At 39.1% G+C, this 27,937-nt stretch overlaps 2 protein-coding genes across 3 annotated transcripts; both read left to right on the top strand.

The window, feature by feature from the left end:
• Positions 1-304: 304 nt before the first annotated feature.
• aipl1 (aryl hydrocarbon receptor interacting protein-like 1) lies at positions 305-7,110 on the top strand. The gene is made up of 6 exons (XM_022206032.2): positions 305-561; positions 2,819-2,998; positions 4,492-4,680; positions 5,211-5,387; positions 5,500-5,641; positions 6,049-7,110. Exons 1-6 carry the CDS (start codon positions 457-459, stop codon positions 6,246-6,248), a joined length of 993 nt encoding a protein of 330 aa, XP_022061724.1. The 5' UTR covers positions 305-456; the 3' UTR covers positions 6,249-7,110.
• Positions 7,111-9,711: 2,601 nt separating this feature from the next.
• Positions 9,712-25,871, top strand: trarg1a (trafficking regulator of GLUT4 (SLC2A4) 1a). Of its 2 annotated transcripts, XM_051957803.1 has the most exons (4): positions 9,712-10,173; positions 10,278-10,697; positions 22,718-22,844; positions 23,790-25,871. In XM_051957803.1, exons 2-4 carry the CDS (start codon positions 10,290-10,292, stop codon positions 23,795-23,797), a joined length of 543 nt encoding a protein of 180 aa, XP_051813763.1. In that variant the 5' UTR covers positions 9,712-10,173; positions 10,278-10,289; the 3' UTR covers positions 23,798-25,871. The 2 variants fall into 2 exon arrangements, with proteins under 2 accessions (XP_051813763.1, XP_051813762.1); XM_051957802.1 differs by having other exon boundaries at positions 9,712-10,697.
• Positions 25,872-27,937: the final 2,066 nt, after the last annotated feature.

The following is a 27,937-nucleotide window of genomic DNA, read 5'->3' as shown; positions in this document are numbered from 1 at the left end:
CACACACACACACAGCATGTCTGTTCTCGTGGTGCATTCAACAGATTTTTACTCTTCACCCACACAGACACTGGCATGTACACCTAAGAAAATAAAAGCCCCCTCATATTAGACCGATGATATCATGCGTCACTCTGATAGTAGCTCTCCAAAATCTCGTTCTAGTTTATTTTTCTATTCATTCTGACTCTGTTTCTTCCCTTTTTTCTGGATGTTTCCTGGGAGAAAGTGCTGATGATGGGTTCTAATCCCGAGCCGGGGATATAACACAGAGAGAGAGATGATGAAACATAAGGAGAGGAGGAGAAGATTCTAATCTCATTATCTCCACCTAAACTAATCCACCACAATCAACACCTCCAAGTCATCCGCACACTTTTACACGTGTTATATCCCTCACATCATACACACAGATATATGCTCTGTAATAAAGGCTGATTAAACCAGAATAAAAAGATGTCGGATATGCAGGACTCGATGCTGCTGGGATCAGAGGGGATCAAGAAAACCATCCTGCATGGAGGGACCGGAGACATCCCGAAATTCATCACTGGGGCGAAGGTACCGTAGGAATTCAGGAATTTATTTACACTTTCTGATGAATCTAGAACAACACTGATGGGCATACAGCACACATGTCTTCATGTTCACTCAGGTTTTAATGCATCTTATCTGTACCAGCTGCTCTGCACGGATATTTCATTATACTCAAAATTAATCTCCCCTCAGATTGCTGTGTATGGCCCTGACTTAAACAAATGGAATGATGTGAATTAAACAAAATGCAAAGCGAGACTAAATATTCTAGATGTAATCATAGGTGTAAAAAAAACAACACTGACGCTAACAACAACTACCAGTTATTTCAAACCTTCCTGTGTTCAAGCTTAATATCCAACAGGGCAGATGTGCCATTTATTTCTAATAAAGAATCAGAGTTTAACGTGTTTCTTATTATGCATTAGATTAACAATAAAACAAGCCAGACTGTTCTGAAAGTTGAACAGCATGTTGTGTATTTAAGCTGCAGCTGAAGAAAAGCACTGTTCCAAATAAATCTTATTTATGTTTCTGCTTTGGTGAAGTCAGTTTAGTTTTTCTGATTCACACCCTCAAACTGGGCTTCCACTTTAAATGAAAAAATAAGTTGAAGTGCTGAAGTTTCTGACTTCCATGTTTCTTCAGATTTTTCTGCAACACAACAAATGTTTTCTTTTCAAGCAAAATTACAAGGTAAATAAAAAATAAAGAAAGCTATGTTTTAAGGATAGCATCATGTTTTTGGAAAACTTCAGTCTGGATTTCCTAATAAATGAAGTTGCACCAATGATCATTTGAGGAGAAACAAATTACATTGTTAGTTGCAATTTATGGACATTTTTGTTTCTAAAACTGCTGCAATTTAGCATTGTCATCATTTTAATTAAACCTTTAGAACACATTGAGAGAGGTGTCATTATCAGCAGTGCCAAAGTAAATACAATAAATGCAGATGCAACTGGAAGCACGTAGCAGGAAAACAAGAAGATGGCTATATGATTTCTTCATTTTCACATCTGGGCGACTGATCAGAAGATCAGGATTCAAGCTGCAGCACCATGACGCTGCGTGGCCCTGAGCTCCATCTGCTCCATCTGTAGCTGACCCTGCACTCTTGACAAGCTGTAGATATGTGAAATAATCTCCCTCGTGGGATAAATAAGATGACTACCTCGTGAAGCTCATTCAGAGAATGCCAAGAGTGTGCAAAGCAGTAATCAAAGCAAATGATGGCTACTTTGAAGAAACTAAAATACAAAACAAGCTTTGACTTACTTCACACTTTTTTGTTTACTACATAATTCCATATGTGTTCAATCCTAGTTTTGATGTGTTCAGTGGGAATCTACAATGTAAATAGTCACGAAAATAAAGAAAAACCATTAAATTAGGTGTGTCAAAACTTTTGACTGGCAGTGTATATGTAAAGAAGATGCATGAAGGCAAGTCCAAGTTAGTGCAATTCCCATTAGCATCCAGTAGAGGTTGATAGAAAACATACATAACTCAATGCCTCACTAATAAAAGCAATGTTTCCAGAGATTCACCAGCTGGGTCAGTTTTTTTGCAAAATGAGTGTCAGCTAATACTGTTTTTCTGAGGCAGAAAGATGAACTTTTCACATGTGAAGCCATCCTCGACTAATTCACGGATGTAATTTGTAGTTTTGTTATTTTCCCATTAATACCAACAGTGTGAATCTCAAGATCCAAGCTTCCTGACTGTGTTGTAGCTCTTCTGCATGTTTTTTTTTTTTTTTACTGTTTTCCTAATACTGCTTACTTTTAATTTCGATTAAATGGATTTCACACGAGGTTCATAAATTCATTCATGACTTGTGCTGGTGCTCCTCATGAAAGAGCAGTTTATGCACATATTTCCTTTAAATGGTTTCCCTTTCCATGGACATTACACAACCAAGCAACCTCTGCATGTCTGTCTGTCCTTCCTCCTGCCTGTCTGCCCTGTTGAATAACTGAGCTCTGTGAAGTTTGTGACATAACATTTTTGTTCAGTTGCGTTTAGAAGGCCCCTAATTCACCAAAACATGTTGTCTTGGCTTGAATTCTGACTTATGTCCGCTCTTCATCCGTAAGTTGACGTGTGGTTTTACTGATCACCAACTCTTTAACCTTTATTTTATATCCATTACTTAAGCTTGTCTTTTTTTTTTAATTTGACACACATCTTTCCAGTTCTGAGTACTTTTCCATACATATCAATCCATAGATTCATACGGTTCTCCTCCCAACATGGTTTTCCCTCTCTGTGATTCCAGGTGACGTTCCACTTCCGCACCCAGCTGTGTGACGATGAACGCACAGTGATCGATGACAGTAAAGTGGTGGGGACGCCCATGGAGATAGTGATTGGAAACATGTTTAAACTGGACATCTGGGAGAGCCTGCTGTCCTCCATGAGGATCGGCGAGGTGGCCGAGTTCTGGTGTGACATCATTGTGAGTGACAAGAAAGCCACAGTTTTGCTTTAATTTGAGTTTTTTTAAGCAAAATGGATTATAATCGGAATCTGCTCTGTAAAAGTGTGACTGTCCACCTTCGACTGAATTACGTCACACTGCAGATGTGAAAGCTGCTTTCAATAACGAGCAAACAAAGCAACACAATGAGACAGGTTTTATGTGCTCCACTTATAAATTTAAAGCCTAAACCTGAAGCACAGACATGACGCACCAGCACTGAAAACTTGTGAGAAACTTTAGAACTGACTCAACAGGTTGCCAGGGGAACCAAAACTTTACATTATGTGGTTTATGAAAAACAACCATGTAGTGAGTCAGAGACATGTGATTCACTTTGTGACCTCTTTTTTCTATGAGATCTGTTGACTCATATAGGTACCTGATCTTTAAACACACTCTGTATGCATCTATAGCAGACTCAGGTGTAATAAAGAAAACCTTGTACCTCCAAATTCACACATGTGTAACTTATGCAATCTAGAATTTGTTGTGTCTGCTGTGTGTTTGTGTGTGTGTTGCTCACTGTCAGAGACAGATGGGTTGAGCCATACTGTCATTAATCCACAGCAGCCTCACTTTTCCCTAATCGGCTCTGACTCCTGCTGAATCAGCACTACTGACTCCCCTCCACTCTGATTAGATTTGATGGGGCTTAGAGCATTTATTCACTCTGAACAACACGGCTGCAGCACACACTCTACTGGATATGTTGGGCACTATCACTCCCATCCGACGGAGGGAAACCTGAACTTGTTGAACTGAGAGGAAGCAGACTGGAGGGAGCAACTCAGAAATTCATTTAGATGAGTCGCAATTAGCTTTATGATCAATTAACAGGCAAAAATATGCTTATCATGTTGCTTTTGAGTAGTTTGAAAGCAACTAAATGACATTTGGGAAAGAGAATTAATGTCACCACAGTAAACATTAATAAAAAATACAAAATAGTTCGTTATTTCCTGTGTGTGATTTGAATTATGGAGGTACAACAACTTCTAAAAGTCATTTTCTAAATGTTAAAATAAAACTTGGGAAAGAAATTATATGATTAGGTTAAAGCTAAAACTCAACTATGAAGTGAAAACAAGACAAACTTTAAAAAAATACAGTAAAACTGTTTAAAGTTAGATCAGTGTTTTGTCTGTGTTCATTAATATTTTTCACATTTTGAAGTAGTAAATTCTATGCAAAGTTTGAGAAATATTCAGTAAACATAAAAGCAAGGTTGTTCTATGAAGTTTACCGTCACAGCCAAACAAACTGCAAAGGCTGCATTCAAGGGGAAAAATACCACAATATACAATTTCTAAAGTGTTTTCTCAGTTTGGATGACTAATCCTGAACACAGAGCTGCTTCACCAACACTAAATCATGAAAAAACTCCAAGGCAAGTTGGTCTGAATCTCTAACCTCCATCCTCTGTGATTTTAAGTCTTGAGCGTCGTCTTGTGATTACTTCTCTTTTCCAGCACACTGGCGTTTATCCACTTGTGTCTAAGAGTATGCGACGCATCGCTGAGGGCAAAGACCCAGTGGACTGGCACATCCATACGTGCGGCATGGCCAACATGTTTGCCTACCACAGCCTGGGCTACGACGACCTGGATGAGCTGATGAAGGAACCCAAACCTCTATACTTTGTCCTGGAACTGATCAGGGTGAGAAAGATGCTCATCCATGTGGACCTAATTCCAAAAATGATCCTAAATTGAGGAATGCATCTGCTTCTAGAGGAGATTAATATATCACTGCCAATAACCATTTTTAAAAAAAAAAAAGTTCTATAATTGATTTCTATGAGTATGATAACATGTCGGATTATCTTGAGACATTGGAAAACCCCCACTGTCCCAGGTGTTCAGGATTGGGCTGGTGCTATGAGTGAAACTCATATGAATGTATGCTTAGAAGATTGTCTGATATTTCAAGGGTGGAGGACAAATCGCCGTGGGAAGGACTTTAGAACCATGTAAAAGTGGACTGAGTGTAACAGTTTTCTGCCTTAGACCATGTTTTCATTTTTTGTAAAGTAGGGTCTTTTATAGTAGGCTATGCTGGTTTTTGTGGAAGCCATGTACCATGTACCGTGTTTGTGAAATGACAATAAAAATTTGAATTACAAAAAAAGTTCTATAATTGAAGGAAAACTTTATAAAAAACAAGCTCCTATGTTGTGTATGATTGATAGGTGCAGCAGCCCAGTGAGTACAACAGAGAGTCTTGGGCTCTGAGTGATGAGGAGAGGCTGAAGGCAGTTCCAGTGCTGCATGGCCAAGGAAACAAGTTCTACAAACAAGGACGCTACCAAGAAGCCATGCAGAAATACAAGGAGGCCATCATCTGCATCAAGAATGTGCAGACAAAGGTGACGAAACAGATTTATTTTATTTTTTTTCCTCTGTGAAACAATATGAGCCACATTTGACCAAACACAGAGGTCTCAGTATGTTTAGAATCTAAAGTATTTCCCTCTTCAGGAGAAATCGTGGGAGGTTCCATGGCTGAAGCTGGAGAAGATGGCCAACACCTTAACTCTGAACTACTGCCAGTGTCTGCTGCACATAGAAGAGTACTACGAGGCCATCGAACACACCAGCGACATTATTAATCAGCACCCAGGTTTGTGTTGTGTGTGTGACTCTGCTGTCATGGACTGAGGGGTTATGTAGATTATTTTTTGAAGCAGAAACAGTTTTCTTTGCCCAGCAGCTTATTATATTCCAGCCCGTTGATTTATGAGTGTGAAAGACTGTCATGCTGTGCTAGCATTATAGTTCATTCAGCCTTTTATGTGTTGGGCGTGTACTCATAGTGTGAGTGTGTGAGTGTGCAGTTTTTATAGTCGCTGTAAATTTAACGTTCCATGTGCCTATTAAAGTGTGATCTAGTTAAAGGTCTGGTCCCTGTTCTTCAGCATGCAGTCTCTGTTCACAGTTGCAAATGTGCCTATAACATGTAAAAATGCTGTTCTTTGTTGCAAATACTTCACTTACTACGCATGCATGTGTTTGTGTTTGCTCCTCCAGGTGTAGTTAAGGCCTTCTACCTGCGAGCAAAAGCCCACATGGAGGTGTGGAACGAGGCCGAGGCTCGGCAGGACTTCAGCAGGGTTCTGGATCTGGACCCCGGCATGAAGAAGGCTGTGAAGAAGGAACTGGCCAAGCTGAATGTACGTATGGAGGAGAAGAACCAGGAGGACAAGAACAAGTATAAAGGCATGTTTTGAATTGATGAGACTGAGACGAGCAAAGGTGTTAAATCTCAAATCCATCTCTCTCTGCACAGAATGTAAAAGACTCCATAAAATGATGCTGCTTATTCAACCGGTAACTTAAAATAAACCCCTCTCTTTCTGACTGTTTCTTTTTCTTCCAAACTGTACTTTGAGACAACCTTCAAACATTAAACCCTGATAATTTGATTTATTTTGGTTATTATTTTTCATCAGTTTTCTATGTGTTTGTATTTATATTTGCAATATATTGCCTAATGAGGCCTAAACATGTACCTACATGCTAAGATTATGAATGCATTAACTGCTTCAAGTCAGGTTAATGATTGCATAGTTTGTTTTTTAAAAAGTATTCTTATTTGTTAGATGTTAGATGAGAAGATTAATATCATCCTTATCTCTCATTATTATACAACTGAAGCAAGGGGTCATCACTTAGCTTAGCATAAAAACTGAGGGAAACTGCTAGCCTAGCTGTGTCTAAACATCAAAACAAATAACTCAGCTGACTTCACCTTTATATCAGGTGAACTTTAGAGATGCTGGGATGTGAATTTTGTTATTGTTTGACAGAATCTGACCAACCATTTCCCTCTGTTAGCTGCCATTATGCTATGCTAAGCTAAGCTAAGCTAACTGGTTGTAACTATACATTTACTCCACTGTACAGATGTTAGAGGTACTTTCTTATGTAACACTCATAAAGAAAGCAAATATATATGTGTGCCCCAAAATGTCAAGCAGTTTCTTTAAGGCCACTGTTCAGATTTATCTTGTCCCTTGTCTTGTACTAAAAGATTAAACTGTCATAATCTACCCATTTCTATTTGATAAAGTTAATAAAATGTTGGAATGACTTTGTTGGACTTCAGTGTTTAAATGTGTACTCTTAGCCCAGATGTTTTGTGAACCAACAGAACATCTGGGCTCATGTTTTTATTTTTATGTTGTACTTTTTCAGCATATTCCTTAAGTAATGGTCATTGAAGTAGTGGCTGCGTTTGTTCAGATGTGCTATCACTAGCCCCAAAAACAAAAAACAATAAGTTTCTCTTCTAAACCTTGCAATCACATTGCCCTTCCACAAGGTGGAGCTCTGATCATAATTATACCTCCATGAGCCTCAACCCTGCTGGAGAAATTATCCTGCATCAACAGCCTTCTCATCATAAGTCTGGGGGCTTGTAAAAATAACAAGCTACTAGTACCAGCAACCTTTGCTTCAATCATCTGTAGACGGCCACATCCAGAACTTAATGAAGAGAGTGGAGTGGCAAAACCCTTAAAGTCAGAAAAGAAGGACTTATGATATATTTGTTTACAGTAAATGCCTTAAGACAAATAAAATGCAGTGAAAAGTGCACCTGAAATCAGTTTTAATGTGCACTGGGATAAAATATTAGATATAGCATGGCTTCTCCAAGGGACACTCTCTCTATTATAGCAATGGAGAGAAGATCAAGTGAAAAGCCCTTAGTATAAGTGTCCTTTAAAATCCTATCACAGACTTCTCTCTTCTACACACTTTACTCCACCCTTTAGGCAGAGGGTGAAAGCAAGCTTCACATCACACCAAACAAGGCTTATCAGAGCCTTTTTCTGTCTCTAGAAACACTCAATCTCAACAGTTTCCCAGATATAAATGATCATTAACACAAATATAATTCTGTCCACTTTGTTCAACCAATGCAATGCCCCCCAGCCTTAGCCTTCCAGCTCTTATTTATCAGTACAAACATCCTCAGATATCTGCAACCAAAATCTATTTCCGAAACGAGTGCGTGAGGACAACGCATCATAATTCTAATTTTCCTCACACTTCACACCAAGAGCTCAGTTTCATTCAGGGAATCCCCATTCATCACGATCTGCCCCCCCCCCCCCCACAGCATCAGGTCACGATGGCGAGCAGCAGCCGCCCTGGGAAATAAGGCTCACGCTAATGCACCATCTAATGATGAGGGGAAATCAATAGGAGAAGATCTGACAAAAAAATAAAAAAAATACAGAGGATCACGACTCAACATTCCAGCCCAGCCCATCACAACCATCTTTACGCAGCTCTTAGTGCTGAGTCCAGTCCTGTCTGATACCAGTAAACGCTGAGACATTGCGCTCATTTCAGAGCAGATGCTGCTGATCTCCAGGGAATTTCATTTTCACCATCGAAAAAAAGCATGTTTCTGCTAAATTACACCCCTCAGTTCTTGATGCCACTTAGAAAACTGATCTGAGTTTATCTGTGGACCGGGACTGTGCCATTTGGAAACCTCATAAAACACGGGACTACAGAAATTCTGCATAGCAGCACAATCCGCCGCTGGCATTCCTCCATAAACCTCTGGTGCTGGTGTTGGGAAGAGGGGAAGAAACGGGGGAGGAAGGAGAGAAGGAGGAGGAGAAAGAGGAGGAGGAGGGGGATGCACAGCGCTGCTTCGCCCTGCTCCAACACGACACGAGTCAAGTTAGCCAGAAGAAGCAAATGTCCAACAGGAAGTATGACAGTCGAGCGTTCAAAAATTAAAGTATAAAAATGTGCGTTATAACAAGACAAGAAATAAATGAATGAATGCACGTTTTGTCATGCCTGCTAGTTTGGTGTAGACTGTGGGTTTTTTTTGTTGTTGTTGCAGAAACTCATTATTTTTGTTTCATTTTAAATTGTACAAGGCCTGAGATACAGCTACAACTTTGAAAGTAGATTTCTTTTTTTTAAATTCATGCATTATATGTTCTCTGCAAATGCCTCTTTTTGAGGAACTTTTTCTATTTTTTTTATCATGTATACGGCATTCACTCAGATTTATTTAGGGTTCAGTGTTTTTCTTAAGGACAACAGAACCATATACAAATGGAGTATTTTTTTATTTAACATTTGCTGCCTTTCAGTTGAGCATGATTGAAAGCACATTTATCAAATTTCACCAGTTGTGTGACTTTCAGACCAGACTAGCTTCCTGTGTGCTGAATTGGGGGCTGAAATCTTACATCACTTATTTTACATCTTATATTTTTTATTAATAAACATTACTTTAAAGAAATCTGTTTTCACTTTGACATGAAGACGTCTTTTTTGTAAATTCTTGTCAGAAGAGTCAAATAAAGTTGACTATGATTCAGTTTTTATAAGCAATTAAATGGTAAAACTTAAAGCGGAATGAATATTTTCCATATGTATGGATGTATATGTATACTTTTAACAGAATTGTTATCATACAAAACTTTTATATATATTTGCCGTGCCTAATTGTGTATTTTTTGTTCGATTGTTGCGTGTGTTGTTGTACAGAGCTGCAAAATTTGCACTACTACCGAAGACAAAATTCTCTCTACCGAAATTCAATACGAGATCAGCGGATTATGTGGGTTATTCTTTTATCGCGATTTGAAAAAAGAGCTTTTATTTTGTATTTCCTCGAAGGATGTGTCCGATTAAATGCGGTAACTTGACAGTGGTCCCAAGTTGAGTTGAGTGTCTGCGCTGCTGCGGTGAGGAGACAGAGGAGGAGAGGAGGAGAAAGTGGCTCATCTGTCTGCTGTGAGAGAGACGCTTCACCTTCCACCTTCTCTCCTTTGAAAACAAAAGAAAAAACATTTAAGATACTTTTAAACGAACCCTTGAGGGGAAAAAAGTGGTGGGACTGGATCAGGACGGTTCGACAGGAGATCTGGATGTAAGAGAGGAGGGAGGGTTTCTGATCTGAGTCTCTTTGGACATGAATGAAGCCGCGGACGTGAAGGAAGGAGAAGGAAAGTGATTGAAGAGGAGGGATGCTGTCCAGAGGAGTGATTTCATCTGGTTTTATTGGTTTCTTTTAGGGAGTTGATCAAAGCGCAGCACCTTTAATCTAATTTGCAGCATCCACCACACCTCAGCTGGAGATCAGCCTCTTCAGTCAGCCCCAGCTCGAATTATTTAGTTTAGTAAAAACTTGCATTCACGTGTATTATGGAATGTCATTTGTCTTGTGAGAAATTTTAAATCGGCTTTGCAAGTGTACATTTTTCTGATCTTCCCATAAGTGAGAGCTGAACATGGCCATCAACACGGACACCGACTTCCTGAAGTCCAACTTGGGTGAGGGCGGAGGTGGAGGCGCCCAGCCGGACTTCCAGGAGACGGAGAAACTCCTGGCGGTGACCACCGAGCCCGGAGGCAACGGGATGAAGATGTCCACCTCCTTCACGGTCAACATGGGCGGAGACAAGGGCCCGGAGGCCGACCAGAACGGCCACAGCGTCGCTTTGAGGTCGGGCTCTGCCGGGCAGCTGGCCGCCGCCGCCGCCCTGTCCCCCTCCAAGGCCAGCCTGAGCCGCTCCTCCACCGGGAACGCCACCGTGCAGGAGACTCCGAAGCCCAAGGATTACCTCATCCTGGTCATCCTGTCCTGCTTCTGCCCCATCTGGCCCGTCAGCATCGTGGCACTGGTGTACTCCATCATGGTGAGTATGAAAGTAACCCAAAAAAGACTCCTGGAGCTCAAAATGTGCCAGCAGTTATGGAAAAACAGTTAGTAAATAAAGATGCTGATGTTGGAACATCTCAGCCCAGATGATGCTCTTGAGTTAATTCCAACATATAGAACTGCTAAAAGGGCAGTAGATGGAGAAATCAAAAGAAGAATTCAACAATTAAATGAACCTGCCATAATTTTATTGTCAAGGTGAACTTCAGAGAGTTAGTAAATGAGTTTTGTACATTTAATGAGTGTTAAGTCTGTGTCACAATTCTAAAATATGGCTGATTTAATATAATTACCAAGTTGTAAAGATGAAAAAAATGCAGGAAAATGCTTCACAGGAGAAGATTTTGTGTGTATGTCTGGTTTTACCATATTTCTCAGTTATCAGAGGTGGACCTGTCTACATATTTTGATAATTGAAAGAAGACATTGTATCAATAAATGTGTGGGAGGATGGTTGTCAAGCTGTGCAGGAGAAGAATATCTATACTTTTTCAGTTGATCAATTCAAAAATGTTGTGATAAATGCACCTTCACGAGTTAGATGAGTCTGAGATGTCATGTTAAAATTACTGAATTCGTCCGGATAGCATTCCAAAAATCCAATATGTTACATTTGCATTATAATACCCACACATCTGAGAATCTGACACACACAGAGGCTTCACTGTCTCATCAGCATCCCCTCTGCTGAGGCTTTAAATGATCTCAGGTCTGCTGCTGCCACTCAGCTGCTGCTTGTTCCGCTTTAGAGCCACTGACACTCCATTAATCCTCTCACACAAAGTTTCAGGATGCTGGAAATGCTGATACAAGATGCAGCCAAGACGCCGCAGCCTGACACACGATGCTTGACATGCTGATGCTGTTTGGTATCCCCCGTTAGGTAAAATGTTTTGTGGGGCTCCTGCACATGGTGCGTATTCAAATTGCAGCTCATGAGTGTATGACGCTGACGGTGCACTTTCCTGTCGTCCACCTCTGCAGTGGTGAGAGGAGCAAAGATGGTGGACTTTCTTATTGATGGCTGTGAGAGCTTGTGGCTTAAAGTATTTCAGTCAGGCGGTGCAGAAGTTAGAGAATGTGCCAGATCTCAAAGTAAGGAGCTGTTGGGCTCATACCTGATTTTGATGCGCAAATAAACATAAGCACAGAGTGAAGCTCATCACTTACAGTGTGGAATCAATCACATTTCAGTTTTACTGTTAACCAAACCACATGGGACCAGGAAGGAGGCTGCACCTCATCGATGGCGACCCTTTCTTCACTTCAGTGCACATGGAATATTAATATAAACACGTTCAGCAAACCAAAAAACACAATAATAAGAGTAACATTGAAGCCGGATCACATTTTATCCTAAATTACATTTGAGCAACTTACAGAAGCAGTGATAGAAGATGCAACAAATGCTGCCATGATTCACTTTGCAGCCCGATGACAATGTGCTGTCAGTCTGCTCCTCTGAGCTTTAATTAGGATTCAGATGCAGAAAGCTGGAAATGTTCGATTAGAAAATAACTGCAAATGGAAGTGGCTCGATGTATATTTCAATTAGTTAATTAGATAAGTAACCCCGGGACCTGTGATCAATAAGTTATTTGTTGTTATGTGAATGTCCTGGGACTGCTGAACACATGCATGCTTTCTGAATAAAAATCTCTCCAATTATGAAGATAGTTTACTTTAATGATTGATTTAATCTTCAGTAGACTGTCACGACTAGTGGAAAACATCTTGGTGTCTGCATCCTTGTCTGCCACATCACTGAAACTGTTGGTCAGTGTCAGATCCACTGCTGAACTAGCCCTTTGTCTTTAGTTGTTCATCATTTATTTACCTGCGTACGTGACCTACGGGCTGCTACAGTGGGACTGTGCTTCACTGTTTGTCAGAGTGAACATCAAGTGTAGAGGAATGTAGAAACTTATTTCATTTCATTCGGTTATTTATTTATTTTTGCTTATTCAGAATCTGCCTGAATTCTTCCCCTATTTACTGTGAAATCTTTAATATGACATTTGCATGAAGCAATACTAGCATGTCACAAAAAATACAAATCACAGAAGAATTCTTGCAAATTGCACACTTTCGGTGGATTACTTATTTTTTGAATTCTCAGCTGCTTTCGGCATTTTCAGAAATTGGCACTATGTGATGTTTTGTGGAACAGCAGGAAATGCTTTTCCGCCACTGTGCATTTTTTTTTGCACTTGCAATGAAATCATCTGGGATCTGAAATGAGAAAACTGAGTCTCAAAAACAAACTGGATCACTGTGATCTGAATCAGCCTAAATAAGCTCAGCAGAGTGTCTTGTCATGAGCGGTCTCTGTCTCCGCCACTGTGTGCAGTATGTGCACCGCTGTGTGTACGTGAGCCAGGAAACAACAGCAGCAGCGGCAACCTACTGTAACTGAGCCGCACAGATAAATAGGGCTTTCAACAGACCTTTGCTTTAAGTATCTGGAACGATTCTATCAGGAATCTTTTCGTGCCACCGGTCATAACTCTGTTGTGTCAGGATTTTACCTCCTGTTGGCTGATGGCTGCTTAGTTCCTATCAGAGTAGCCATTTGTGTTTTTCAGCTCACTTTACTTCCTTCACTGTTACAGCAGCCAACTCTCACGTCTACAGAGAAACGAGGCAACGGCAATGCAGTAGACCCATTCGTTCTGTAATATCACTCCTGTGGGCACCACACACCAAAGGGAATATCAGACAGTATCCACAAGACAGCCTGTTCTTCCCCGAGCCATCATCATGAACCCACTGACATTCACAAGTCAGCTGCTTGCTAATGGCATTGAGGAAGAGGGAGGGAGGGTGAGAGGGGGAGACAGAGGGAGAGAGGGTGAGGCTCCGACAGAGGGCAGAAGAAAGAAAAGTGAAGGAGGGAGAAACTGGAGCTGGCCACTAACTCAATAGAAGGCGAGAGAAGTCAATTTAGTTTCACTGCAGAGGGCAGATTGCAGCAGTTAGGCAGCTCTGTGGCAGCGATCAACATCATCTCTCTTTCCTGGGGGTAAGGAAAGGGGATACGGGCCTCCCAAAGAAGATCAAAACATCATTCGCGACAAGGGCAGATGGGTGTGAGAGAGGCAGCAAATGGCCATAACATAGTTCCTGTCACTTGATTAGAAAAGGAACTGAGTTAGATACCGCAGCGATGTGGGGATGAGTGCAAGCGAACAGGAAAACAAAGGTTTTTGCTGAAAGCAAATGAGCCAGAAGTGATGTGGTTGATGCCACATGATAGAGCTGTGGAAGTGCATCATTGCTTCTAAGTGCTGATACTCTCATCAGCCAAGTGAAACAGATAGTTGTGGAAACTGAACAGAAAAAAAATGCCGTTGTTTCAATCGCTGTTGAAATGATTTTGATGACAGGAATAAACAAAAGAAAGATAAAGTATCTTAAGGGGTGGTTTGATATAAAATGCCACGCAGCATTTATGTACAGCTGCCTTCCACTCCCACTGACCTCAAGTCATGCTATAGAGGTTTTCTGTTGCTTTTAACAGTCATAAACATGAATGTAACATTTAATACATTATGTGCTACTTTTTACTTCAAAACCTGCTGTGAGCCATAATCTGTGTAGCATGAAAACCCAGATCTGACTTTAAAACTGCACAAATCAACATTACTTTAGCAGAAAAATCCCTAAATGACTTTGTGTGTTATGAGGTATGTGTTCCCAGCAACAATCCAACAGTAGCTCTGCTCTCCAAGAAGCATTTTGGGCGATTGTTCTGGTTCTTTGGCTTGCAGCTCCACTTTCATCAGTGGTCTTTCAGCAGAAGTTGGCAGCTAAAAAGTTCTGATAAATCCACTCAGCTGCTCACCCAAAGTTGCCGACTAACTGGTGAACACAGTGGAGCATTTAGCTGCAACAGACCCAGAAATTTCCCCCAGGAGCTGAAAAAAAACCCCAAACAGAGCTGAAAACGAACGAGAATGTCAAGCTGAATTTCACCTCCCTGCTGGATGCATCAATACTCAGCAGAGCACAGAAAGGATGACATGACAGTGTTTTCCTTTGAGATTATTGTTCTGCCCCCACGTTTGTTCAAGCTGCCTGTTCCTAACTGCAGACAGATTTGAATAAGTTCTGCCATCATGTTGTGTTCTTACGGTGATGTTTCACAGAACATAAACCACATTTCAGAATTCCAGCATGCAACTTTCTGAAGACAAACAAAGAATGTAACTGTACTAGTGATGCTGCAAACATCAGACAACAAGGCAGGTTGTTGTGTTTTATCCCTTTAAGCGGCTAAAATGAATCATAATGAAGCAAAAATCTGTTGAGGCTTGACCTAACCTTGTAAAAGCGTCTCTCTGCAGTGGTAGACGGTACGTTGCTAACAACAGGAAAAACTTCCATCCATCTTCATCCGCCACCACTTCCACGGCCTAAAAGCCAACTTCCAGCTGGCTGCCGCCACAGATCTCTGACAGATACTCCGGTGAAGGCTTGCGGCTGGCAAACACAGGAGATGTGCAGTCAATTATGGGGATTGGAGAGGCTGGGGTAATAGGTTTTTACAGCCCAGTGTAGCCTGTCCCAGTAATGGGAATGCCCAAACTGCAGGAGCATTATTGCACGCTCTGCAGATTTGCCTGTAAAATATGGACTCGCAATGCTGCACTGGAGGGATCGTGGTGTGTGTGTGTGTGTAGGTAAATGAATTCTTATTAGCAGTCAAATACTGCAGAGACTGTGGGAGGCACTTTATACGCTCATCAGAATCCCAAAGAGGGAAAATCGGAATCTACTGATATTTTATTAGAAACAAGATATACTTACTAGTTTACTATTTTGCTTTACTATCAGTGTGTGTGATGACATTATCATTCCACAGCAAATAAAACAGAATGTATGGAAAGCCATCATGGGCAGCTTTCATAAGGCGTAGTGGAGGAGAGCCACAATCATATGCAGTGGAGGCTGTTTTGATCGACTAATAGTCAGAAATTTTCCAATCTTGTATGCAATTTTAATGGTGTCGCAGCAAAATATGCATTTACCGGTGTGGTCCATGTATTTATCTTTTATTAGCAATATTAGACAAACTGATAAATTCATGAAAGTAAGAACAAATGCAACACTAATAACCCCAATATATTAGTCTGTGATTAAATACTTCCAAAAATGCTGACAGTCCCATGAGTCTCAGCTGAGCTTTTTGTTTGCTAATTAACAAATGTTCGCATCCTGTTGTACTAAACTAAGAACAAACTGACAACAGTAAACATGTTGTTAGTTTCAGTGCAGCTGCACAGAGCCCAGAGTATAGAGACTTAGTTTTATTAAAATGCAATCAGTGAGTCAGACAGATTTCCAGTTTTATGGATTTTTACATGAAATGCATTTTTATTTGACATCCGAAGCAAAAAGATTTTCTCATTTTTCTTCTCAGATTTTTCTTCTTAAATACAAACAATATCAATAAAACTACAAATTAAATATCTAATCCAAAATATCACCATAAACCTGTTACTTTAAATATTCATAAACTGTATGTGATTATTTAAAAGAAACTGACATGTTTTTGACAGGAGACTATTAAAATACACTGAAAAAAAAGATTTCATACATATTAACTTTAATTTAAAAAACAAAAAAAGATGAAATTGTGAAATTCAAGTATAATATTGTAATTGTATGTGTAAAATATATTTCAATTACAACAATGGTTCTGTATTTTTAGATTTGACTACAGATTAGTTTGTTAAACGAGCGATATATATGTAAATAAGATCTGAAAGCACTGGTAATCTCAAAATATATACTATCATTCAAAAGTTTGGGGTCACTTTTTTAAATAAAGTATTTTTTTTCAATGAAGATAACATTAAATTAATCACAAATAGAGTCTAGACATTGTTATTGAGGTAAATGACTATTCTAGCTGTAAACGGCTGATTTCTAATGGAATATCTCCATAGGGGTACAGAGGAACATTTCCAGCAACCATCACTCCTGTGTTCTAATGCTACATTGTGTTGAAAGGCTAATTGATGGCTAGAAAACCCTTGTGCAATTATGTTAGCACATGAATATAAGAGTGAGTTTTATGGAAAACATGACATTGCCTAGGTGACTACAAACTTTTGAATGGGGTTTATATCATTAGATATGTCATCTGTGTATCACTCTGTGTACATTTTAATATGCATTAAATTATATTAAGCTATTTCACTTGTTTCAGTGTAAGTTTAAGTGTCCTTCATCAAACATTAAAAAAACAAAGGTTGCACATGATCTTATGCAAAATTTAGGCAAGAATATTTGTTTTTATTTTAGAAAATAACTTTATGTCAATGACATAGTTGTTTTCTATTATTTTTGTGTGTTTTTTTGGCTCCCCAGCTGTTTACTTTCTCCTTCTTCTTTTTTTTAAACAGTATGAGTAATAAGTAACTTTTAAAACATTTAAAGCTGAAAGTGGAGTTGTTGCTTTAAATCTTTTGATTTGTGTCAAACTTATTCTTTGTTAGTCATTAGTATTTATTTTTCCTGAATCAATAAGATGCCTATCTATCTACAGATGTGTTTGCTTCATTTAGCACAGGACAGCGTGCACTTTGCAGGCAGATAGTATAAAGATAATCTTGTTCTGTTTTGAGAAACACATTACTAATAATAGCGCACTCTGCTAATGATGATAACAGTGTTTTGCACTATGAAACTTGACACTGGATTATACTTTACACTGGATTATCTAAAGAGGCTCATCTGACAGTTTTTAACTTGTTCTCAGCGTTCTAATGGAATCAGACCATTACAGCCTTGTGTTTCTGTGTTGCTTGCACTTTGTTAGCTTATTTAAATTGTATGTTTCAGTTCAGAAACTAAGATATAAATACAATTAAAATTCATGAGCAGCAGCAGCAGCATTTTATAGCTCCCAGAATGAGAACGGTGGCATTGTGGCTCTGACAGCTTTAGTTAGCATTGAGTGCTTTGAAATTTTAATGGCGATTTCAGCGTAAAAGACAGCCTAAAAGCCCTGCTAGCGGCCCCCAGAGGACACGATGCTCCTTACACCCAACCAGACCACAGCGGTTTTAACAAACCCACTCAGAGACACACCAGCAGCCTTGTACTTGGTCTTTACGGGATTAAAAATGACTACAATTACTAAATTATACATTGTTCTCAACCCTAAATTTCAATTTCAAAACAATTTAAATTGGGGTTTATGAGTAAAAAAGTTCAATTCAAGCTCTTTAAAACTTTAAAGAGGGTCATATGAAAGGCAAAGTGTAAAGATAAATGAACTCTTTATAGGAAATATTGTGTGTGAATTGCCCACACAGCTCCTGGTTGTACTCTGCTCCTGTCCACCAGGCTGCTGCTGGTTTTTCATTATTAATGGCAAGAGAGAAAAGAAGCACTTACTGACTTACTGGTCTCCACCGTCTTCTGCTGAACATGGGAGAGGGAGGAGAATGTATTTGGTGCATCATGTTAGTGTCCCTGTACTTTAGACAACTGGAGCAAGGACATGTTTTTTTTTTTTCTTTTTCCCACACCCATTGAAACGGCTGCTTTAAGGTGAAGACTTGGTTTTAAGGTTACAGTTTCAATCAATTTTAGGTTAGGATGAGGGTTATTTCTCCTGGACACTTTAGGAATGTGCCTAATAACTGTACATTACCTATAATAATTACATAATAACTGTTTTAGCTGATTCTGTTTGTGGACTGAGTTATTTTGTTGTATTCTTGTGGTGTCATTTCAATCGAAGGTTTCTAAAAGAAATGTAAGCTTGTAAAGTTAGGGCCTAATGTCTTCACAAAAATAGCTACACAAATATGTGAGTCTGCATTTAGGTGGCCGGTGAGAACAGAGGTAACATAATGAACACAGGACAAGACACTTTAGAGATTGAATTTCCCATTCAGAAAACAAATATGACCAGCCCTACTCCTGCTGTGAATCAATATGGACATTAATCAGTCAAGCAAAGGGTGCTTCCCAGTGACACACACACACACAAATTTCCCCTAGGCCAACTTCACACAAAATGGGGTGTATAAAACAACACTGCTGACACAGACCCCTTCCCTTGTTTCTGTCTTTTCCTCTTTTCATGACGGATGGAAAATATCATCTTATTAAATCTGCCATTTCTTCATCGATGTTTTCCCTCCGAGCAGGCTAAGTAAGCAGTGTTTTCTGAAAGAGACATCCGTTGATTTAAGGTGCTGATGTTGCTTTTCTCTGTGATGTGAGTCCCGATCAATAAAGGGCTCCGGTGGGATTTTGAACCACAGTTTCATATTGCAGTTCTGCAAGTGAGAAGCTGGAATGTGTGAGTGAGAGGAGAGAGAAGAAAGTTCTATTTTAATTTCACTGTCAGGAGCTTAGATTGAAAGGTGCGATGATTTAGCTTTTGTACCTCAGGTTATGTTAGAATTGTATCGCATGGGGCTTTTATTCTTAGAATTATTACTTCAATTAAATTGTCAAATAGATTCTGTTGTATAACTTTCTTTGAAGGCATTGTTATGCTTTTAAATTGCAGTTTGATAAGATAAGGCTTCATTAATCCCAAAAGAAATTCTTGAGCAGGATGTTGCTCAGAAAAAACAAATGGCATAAGAAATGCCATGCCTAAAAGTAAAAGTAATAAGACACAAGTATGATGCATTACTGAAATTATTGGAAAATGTGGGCTTAAATAGGGCCAGAATAGAAGTGTAGAAAGTAATGCTGGCAACTATATGAGAGTAATAAGTAATATCAGACATGATAATGAAAGAATTAAATATAATGTCATGTTGCACCTGAAAATTTCAACAAAATATTACACATATTGACAATATTGTGAATTTATTAGACTACTGAATAAATTACTAAAGTGAATAAGAGATCTTTGAAAACAAAGATAAGATATTGCTTCTTCATTCCTCAGAAAACAGTTAAGACCATATTTTGTTTTAATAAATAAGTCATATATAAAGTCATAACCAAAGTAATAATATTCCCATGAGAAGGAAAACAAAGCTGCATGCTGTAATTGTTACAATCTGTAAAAATTCAGCCACAGTAAACTCACACATCATTTTAAATACATGAATGTACTGTTCATAAACTCGCATTCATAAAATCTACACTGAAGTCTCAGTGAGATTATTACTGACTTAACGGTAGTGTGCACCATCCACACCCACATGCACTGTGGCATCAGACAGCCTGGAGACAGAGAGGCTCATGGGAGCGAGAGGATGAAGTAACTAGTAGGTGATCAGGGAGGATGGAGGGATGGAGGTCTCTTTTCTGTCTCTCTGCAGTGTAATCGTATCCGATACTGAGGCATTCCCAACTCTACATCCTCCTACTTAGAGAGGGAGTGGATGAACAAGGCAAGAAGACAGATTTAAAGTTCACTGATTTGGATTTTTTTGATAGCAGCTGAGAAGTAAATGAAGTACAATAAAAGTCATAAATGAAATAAAAAGCAGTGCCTATCCTATAATTGAATTTCAATCAGTCTAGACTAAAAAAAAATCTAAATCTCATTGACTGAAATAATCTTTTATCACTTCTTGCCTTTTTTGTTTTAAATTGTATTCCTTTCCTGTTTCATTTTTATAATTTCTACCACAATAGGTAAAATGAATTCATCATTGCGTCATTAGACAATAATATCTCCAGAATTGGCTTTAATAATCTGTTTTATCCTTAAAATATACAACCAGGTGAGCTGTAATGTTAAAGTTAGCAGCCAATGCAGCAGTCTATCTGTATGTGGGAAGCAGTCTTACTAAAACATAGCTGTGTAATTTAATATAGATGAGGGCAGGGAGATGTCCATTTCCTGTTGTTTCCTGCTCTAGTGGAAAGGACTCGTTCAGTACCACGGACAGCTCCTGAAGTTTTCAGGAAAGACGGAACCGTGTCGCTCTTATGGCAGGGGAGGTTTGGATTTAGAACATGTAATCGCCTCCCCTCCTCACTTTGCTCTTTGCTCTGTCTTTTTGTGACTGACATGATTCTAGTACTGCTATGGTTTCAAACTCGCCAGTGTCCTGCGTTGCTGTGCATGTCCTCACTCTTCCCTGTGGTTATTAATTCGTGGTGAAAGAAACACCGTTCTTTTCCAGTTTTGCCTTTTGTCAGGTTTTGTATTCTTTTTAGGATCTTTCAGCTCTCAATTTACCAACTATGGTCTTGATGTGACTGTTTAATTAACTGTATGTCAATCAGTAATTTACATCTATTAATAATTTAAACATTTTCTGGTTCCATCTACTTAGATGTAAGAACTCACTGCTTTACTAGGTTTTATGCAATTATAAACTGAATACAAATTCATTTATGGTGTTGTTATTCTAAAATATGAACATCACTTTATCTAGGCACTGGGATTTTTCTAAAGGCTTTTACAGACTAAATGATGAATGAAATTGAAATTAAATTATGTATAAAACGATAGCATAAAATAATCGATAGCTGCCCTACATTTGTTTCTGAGCTATTTTTGAACATTGGCTGGATGTTCGCTGGGTGCAGCACCTGCATGTAACATAAATACAAGGCATGAATTGTCTTTAGTTGTTAAAAAAAGATCTTTAAATGTAGCTTCTCCTTCAGTTCCACATATTGACTTCTTTCAAAACAATACATTACAGTTTTATCTTCATTCATGCAAAGATCAGGTATCCCTTATTCCTTCTACACTTTTGTACAGTTCACACTTTGATACTGTTTAACAAATGAGAAATACTTTACAAAAGTGCATCCTAAAATATAAAAAAAAACTATGAAATATTAAGAAATGAGGGTGTTAATGAAATGCAATCAACATTCATATGCCGACGAGTCTTTTTTCATAAATTATAGTAGATGTTTTTTAGTGTGTGCAATCAATTAGCAGTGAATGTTTTCTATGTATTGAATGTTGCAAATGAGCACAATGTGGTCTGACGGCAGTTTAAAGCAGTCAAAGCAAATTAAACCGAATACCAAGTTAAAGGCAAAACAAAATAATAAATAAATGGTTTGTTGATCTGGGACGCTCACACGAAAGCAGTGCACTAAGATTCCCATACATCGTGCCCGACAGTCATACGCATAAATCATGCTGTCTCCATATCTGCAGCACACATAAAGCAAAATACATAAAGCATTAAAATGATCAACAACCCCCCCTCACACCGCTGCACTCACCTACTCTATCCAATTGGCTCTGCAAGTCACATCCTTCCATCAATCCCAATCTGCCAGTCTGGAATAGACAATTTCACCCCCGACAGCTGGGAATAAGTTATTGCTGGCATTTTACCTTAAGGGACCAGAGCGCCGATGGACAAGCCTGTATTACCATGTTGTACTTGTGTCGTTTTTTTGTTTAAAATATCTTCAATTTCAATAAATGGAAAACCATCTGATGAATATTCTCATATCTTACAGAGCTTCTGCACTGTAGAGCGAAAGATCTCTTATGTCTTATGCACCCAAATTGTGAATCACTTGTTGTGTGTTGTTCTTTTTATAGTGTGCAAACAGTCTTGATCTCGTTAATTGCTGGTGAGGCTCAGATTGTGTTTTCTGAGCAGTTTCTCATATTTTCACTGTCTGTCATAGAAATTTAAAAGGCCTTCTGTGCCGGTGGTTGCTTGCATTGATGAATTAATAATTCGAAGTCGCTGTGGAGTTGTGAAGTGTGAAAATCACGACTGTCTACAGACTCAGGGTGCAGCTGGAGTCATATGGTAGGAAGCTCCATGTATTGCATTATCTATTCTGTGTTTCTTTGTTTGTTTGTTTTTACTATAAAATCCAATTTTCTTGAACATTCAATAATATTAACATTATCACTGAGGTCAGTCAAATGATTAAGATGTCCACCCTAATGGCACTCCGTGTGGTTGAAGAAGTGAAACAGGTTCATTTAATTGGATTCCTAAATTCTCTGCTCTATTCAGTGTCCTGTGTTGTATTGGTTTTTTTAACACCCTGTGCTTTTGTGTGTGTCCCCAGTCCAGAAACAGTCTCCAGGCGGGGGACATGGATGGGGCCAAGAGGCTCGGTCGACTGGCTCGCCTGCTCAGTATCGTCGCCATGGTGCTGGGTGTGGTCGTCATCATAGTTTTCGTCTCGGTTTCAGGTACAGAAATGACAACAAGTAGGAAAGAATTTAAAGATATGGTGTTAAATGGACATAATGGTGTCCAGTGCACTGCACATAAATCTGGTTTCATGGGTACAGTGTGGCTTATGAATATGCAAATGGATATTATTTGAAAATGATGTATGAGGTGTGTGTATGAGTCCCCCCCCACACACACACACACGGCTTTAGCAACAGTGTATAACAATAAAGAATACCTATTACAATTACATTTGCTTGCTCTGTGTGTGTGTGTGTGTGTGTGTGTGTGTGTGTGTGTGTGTGTGTGTGTGTGTGTGTGTGTGTGTGTGTGTGTGTGTGTGTGTGTGTGTGTGTGTGTGCGTGTGTGTGCGTGCGTGTGCGTGTGTGTGTGTGTGTGTGTGTGTGTAGGGGGCTCCAGAGTGCGGCCAAAATGATCAAATAGGCTACCTTTTCTTGAGAGCGTGCAAATTAAAACTTCAAGTGCAAGTGTATGATGATCAGAATTTTTTCAAGAGGAGCAAAGACAAAAAGAGAGAGAAATAGCAGATTTAAAAGGAAAAGGAGGAGAAAGAAAAAGGCAGCAAAAGAAAGAGGATAAGAAGAAGTGCTTCTGGAGCTGGTTGCAGCCCCAGAACAAGAGGGACTAGAAGGTGGAGGAGGCTGCTGGTTGTTCAGCGTAGCTCTCTCTGCCTCCCACCCTTTCCAACCTTCTCACTCTTTCCTTCTCCTTCATCCTCACATCGAGAGCCTCTCTCACCCTCATCCTATTACCCCTTTTAAAAAAAGTATTTCGTTTATTCCTGTGTGTGTGTGTCGATCGATTAGGCACTGCAGCAACTGTAGCAGGATAATTTCATCAGAAATGCTGACCGCTGCACTGTTCAAAGCCTTCAACACTTCAGCTACACCTGTCAAAAATAATTAATATGATTATTTCTCTTCTCTTTTCTCTATCTACAGTAACTTAGTGACATGGAGGACCTGAGAAAAAATGAAAGCCAAACCACAGATGCAGCAAGGGGAGAAGAAAAGCCCGTTCCAAAAAACATAAATGAAATATGATCCATAACTTTTATGCCATATTGTAACTACACCATGACCACCATCAGAAAGCAGAAAAAATAGGCAACTTGTGAAAGTAGGTCTTGCAACAAGTAAACAAATGAAAAAAAATCATTCAGAGATGCATGCATTAGATTCCAGTAACAATTGCTTGACATAAATAATGAAAATCCTGACGTAAATTGCTCGGGTTAAAACAGAGGAAAAAGAAAATGCAGATTGTGTGTGTGTGGTCAGAGGGAATCCAAACTCTTTTTGGAATATGGACTTCTTATACTGAAGAGGATTGTCTGAGGAGAGAGGGAATGATGGACTGTTTTATGTCTGGGATGGGACTCCTTTGAAACACAAATTCTGGGTTTGGTCTTCAAATTTTGGACAGCTGCGTATAATCTTCATGTATTCCTTAATGAACCTCCTGCATTCAAAACATATACAGCTACAAATATATTTGAAATATGGATATATGAATATATATATAGAAACATTGTATATGTACATTTTCTAAAATGTTTGTATGCCAAGCGGTGCTGGGTTTGTTAAGACTGTCACAATGGCTGCTTTGTCAGTACTTGGATTATCAGTGGAAATTCAAGGGTTTGTGGAAGGGGTCAGGGAACACAATTTTTAATTTTTGTTAATTATTATAATTTTTCAAGTAAAAAAAAAAAATTGAGACCAACTGCATGCCTGAATGTAGATAACCAAACCTCTGCCTTTATTTTGACTGTTACTGGTTGTTTCTTATCTTATTAAGGAGGCTAACAGATTTGCACATGTAAGACTGATTTGTGTAAATTATGTGAGTCCAGAATGTATGAGGACTGTGACACGACCCAAAACATCTCTGAACCTTTGCCTTGCTCTGGCAGAGACTGAAAGGCATGCCAAATCCTCTGCCATCCCAAATTCACATCCTCTATTTCTTTAACACACACTATGTGACTGCTGCCCCTCAGTCCTGTCTCTGTCACTTCATCTTTTACTCTTAAACTCCATTTTACATTTCACATTTACCACCTTTCTACACTGTAGCTCTCCATTTGCCATTCCTACATTGTTATACATTGACTGTTAAATGCCATTGTTTCACTGAATGTTCTTTTCTGCTCCTTGTATTGGTATGAAATATATTTATATGGGAAAATATATATGCAATATGTACGCATGCTATGAGCCTAACAGGCTGACACACACTTATGTTTTTTGTAAAACGAGGAGGTCTGTGACTTTGACTGAGCAACTACAAATAGCATTTAAAGAAGCTTTCCTTAAAATCCAAGCACGGTAGATTGTCTGTATTCATAACTCTATCAGAGAGAACTCACTGTAAAAAGTCCCTCTGAGGACACACAGGACTGTTGTATTGACATATAACAGGCTTATGCTCCAAGCACTGATAAAATCACTGTTGCATTATTCAGATCTTCAGCTTCTTTGGGCATTAATGTTTCTTTTTTCTTTACCCTGTGCAAATTTAAATCAGGAAACATTTGGACATAAATGGATAAAAAAAATGATGCCTTTTGTTGAGTTCCAGTGGTTGTCTAAGGGCTCATACAAGTCAAACACCAGCTAGACTATGCAGCTAATGTGACTCTAAAGTGAACCTCATCAGTGTGAAGCTGTCAAACATTAATACAAAACAGCACAATGATTTGTGCTAAATGGGCCTTTTATCGATTCCATTCCAAATCATAGTTGTACATAAAAAGATCACTTTATCCAAACATCTAAAAGCAGCAAAAATCCAAAGATTCCCCATGTGTTCTTTCCTACATGCCAATTTTTCCATCTCTGAAACTGGTGGTTCAGGAGCCCACTGTCTAGCCTAAGCACTGCTCTGTCAGTAAAACAGTTCAAACGTTCATTTCATTTTCAAAATATTACTGTTTCTTTTCCAGTATACTGTATGTGCCAGTTCTCATCTCTGTGGTGTACATTTTTGCATGTCAGGAATAAACGTTACCATGCATGGTCCAGGTTTTGCCTTTTGATGGTAACTTCCAGTTCATGAGGAGTTGAGTTCTGACAGACAGCAATGAGTTTAGAAGACTGAGGCCCCATCCACACGTAGACAAAACGCTTAAAAGTTTCAAAAACGATCGCCATAAAGACGAAGGCGTCTCAGAAAATGTATGAGTCTACATGAATGCACTCGATACGCATGGAAACACTGTAAAACACGTGAAAGACCTCTAGGGGCGCTGTAACGATTTGACGGAAACACGCCCAAACAGAAGAAAAAACAGTGGGCATGCGCACTTGCGGCAAAAGCTGTAAACAGAGACAAAGCCGGGAAGTAAATAAAGTACCGTAATGTGTCCTCGATAATTGTTTGTTCAACTCGGTGGTGATTGAGAAGAAGGAGATTTTGCTGCAACAGGGATAGTAGGGTCACTAGCTTCGTTGCCGCATGCGTGTCAATGAAGATACGAAACTATGACGCAAGCGTATCTGAAAAGTAGCGGATAGTCAGTAAACACGGAGCTGCCTATACGGCGTTTCAAAATCTTTCCACTCTGGAACCTGGTTTCAAAAATGATCGTTTACAGACGCCCAAAACGCCTACTTCGTGTGGATGATAGGCAGATTCGGCAAGAAACTTATGCGTTTAGACCACGTTTTGTCTTCGTGTGGATGGGGCCTGAAAAAGACGAGTCTGCAGACATTCAAGCAGCTCTCAGGGGTTTACTGACATTTCCCAACATGCTGTTGTTTTTCAAGTGTGATGTGTTCCATATTATCTAACTTAGTTTAGTGTAACATTTGCATTTGGAACACTAAACACAAAGCACTGCTGAGGTTTAGAGGTTTATCACTAGTGTTCCAGGCATTTCCTCAAAGTATTGTATGAAAAAAATCATTTTACCTGGATGATGGTGTGAGAGGAAGGTCCAGGGATTCCCAGAGTTACTGCATTCTGAGTACAGTTGTGAACAACAGTTTCTATACACTTGTGGAGACCATGTATATCATAGCAATTTTAGGTTTTCAATGAATCCTGTGACTCTTAAGTTTACATAATAGAATCATTAAAACCCATACTTCTTTGTCAGAAAATCCCAAACAAAGCATTTTGGTTCTTGCTTAGATTTATTATAGGTCTTCTGGAAATATAACAAAACCTGTGTAGTCAAAAATATACATATAACAATTTGAATTAGCAGTTTTGATGATGTAGAAAGCTGTGTTTGTCAAATTTTCACATTTAAATTGGCTTAGAGGAGTCAGCAGCTGTAGTCAATCATAATCACTTATGAAGTTAAGAGGTGTGATTGTTTGAGAGGTATACGAGTTACTGGAAACTCAAGACCGCCATGACATAAATGGCCTTTAAAAGTGTATATAAACTTTTGTTCATAACGGTAAAAGTCAGTGCTAAAATCCACAGCATTTCAACTGTTGATTTTCAGGACATTTAATCTAAAAACTCGAATGACCTCATCTGGGTTGTAAGTCCTCTTCAACCAGTCAAGTTGCAGTTTACATACATGTCTGTTCACATTTCACCTTTTAGTTTTTAAGATACAAAATGTCACAACTTTATCTTTTTATTGAGTTATGGCCAAAAATGTGTTTTATGAGGTCATAACAACCTTTGATCATCAAAATATAATCCGGTATCCTTGAGCCTAAGTGAGCATTAGTGCCAAATTAGAAGAAATTCATTCAGGTCTTAGTGATGTACAGGTTGGTTTAACAACCAGTAAACTTTTAAAAAACTTTTTTTTAAAAGTGATTCCATTGGTGGCATTAGAGGTAAGTCAGATGATTACAAAAAGTCATTAGACTTCATTCTAAAGGGTTAATGACTACATGTGCTAAGCATTATGCTCACCCATCCCACAGTTACTGATATATTCAGATAAATGTGGCAGAACAACAGACAGACCTGCTTTGAGAGGGGATGCCTGAATTTTCAACAGCTGTCTTAAAAAACATTTCTCAATGATGCAAAATGTCCCAGAAAAGATGCAACATCATCAAAATCCTGTTAGAGAGCACAGGTTCTTTCACTTACCTCACATACAAATAGGGGGTGA

The sequence above is a fragment of the Acanthochromis polyacanthus genome, chromosome 13 (genome assembly GCF_021347895.1).
Source record: "Acanthochromis polyacanthus isolate Apoly-LR-REF ecotype Palm Island chromosome 13, KAUST_Apoly_ChrSc, whole genome shotgun sequence".
Lineage (NCBI taxonomy): Eukaryota > Metazoa > Chordata > Actinopteri > Pomacentridae > Acanthochromis > Acanthochromis polyacanthus.
This window is presented reverse-complemented; position numbering and strand designations above follow the sequence as displayed.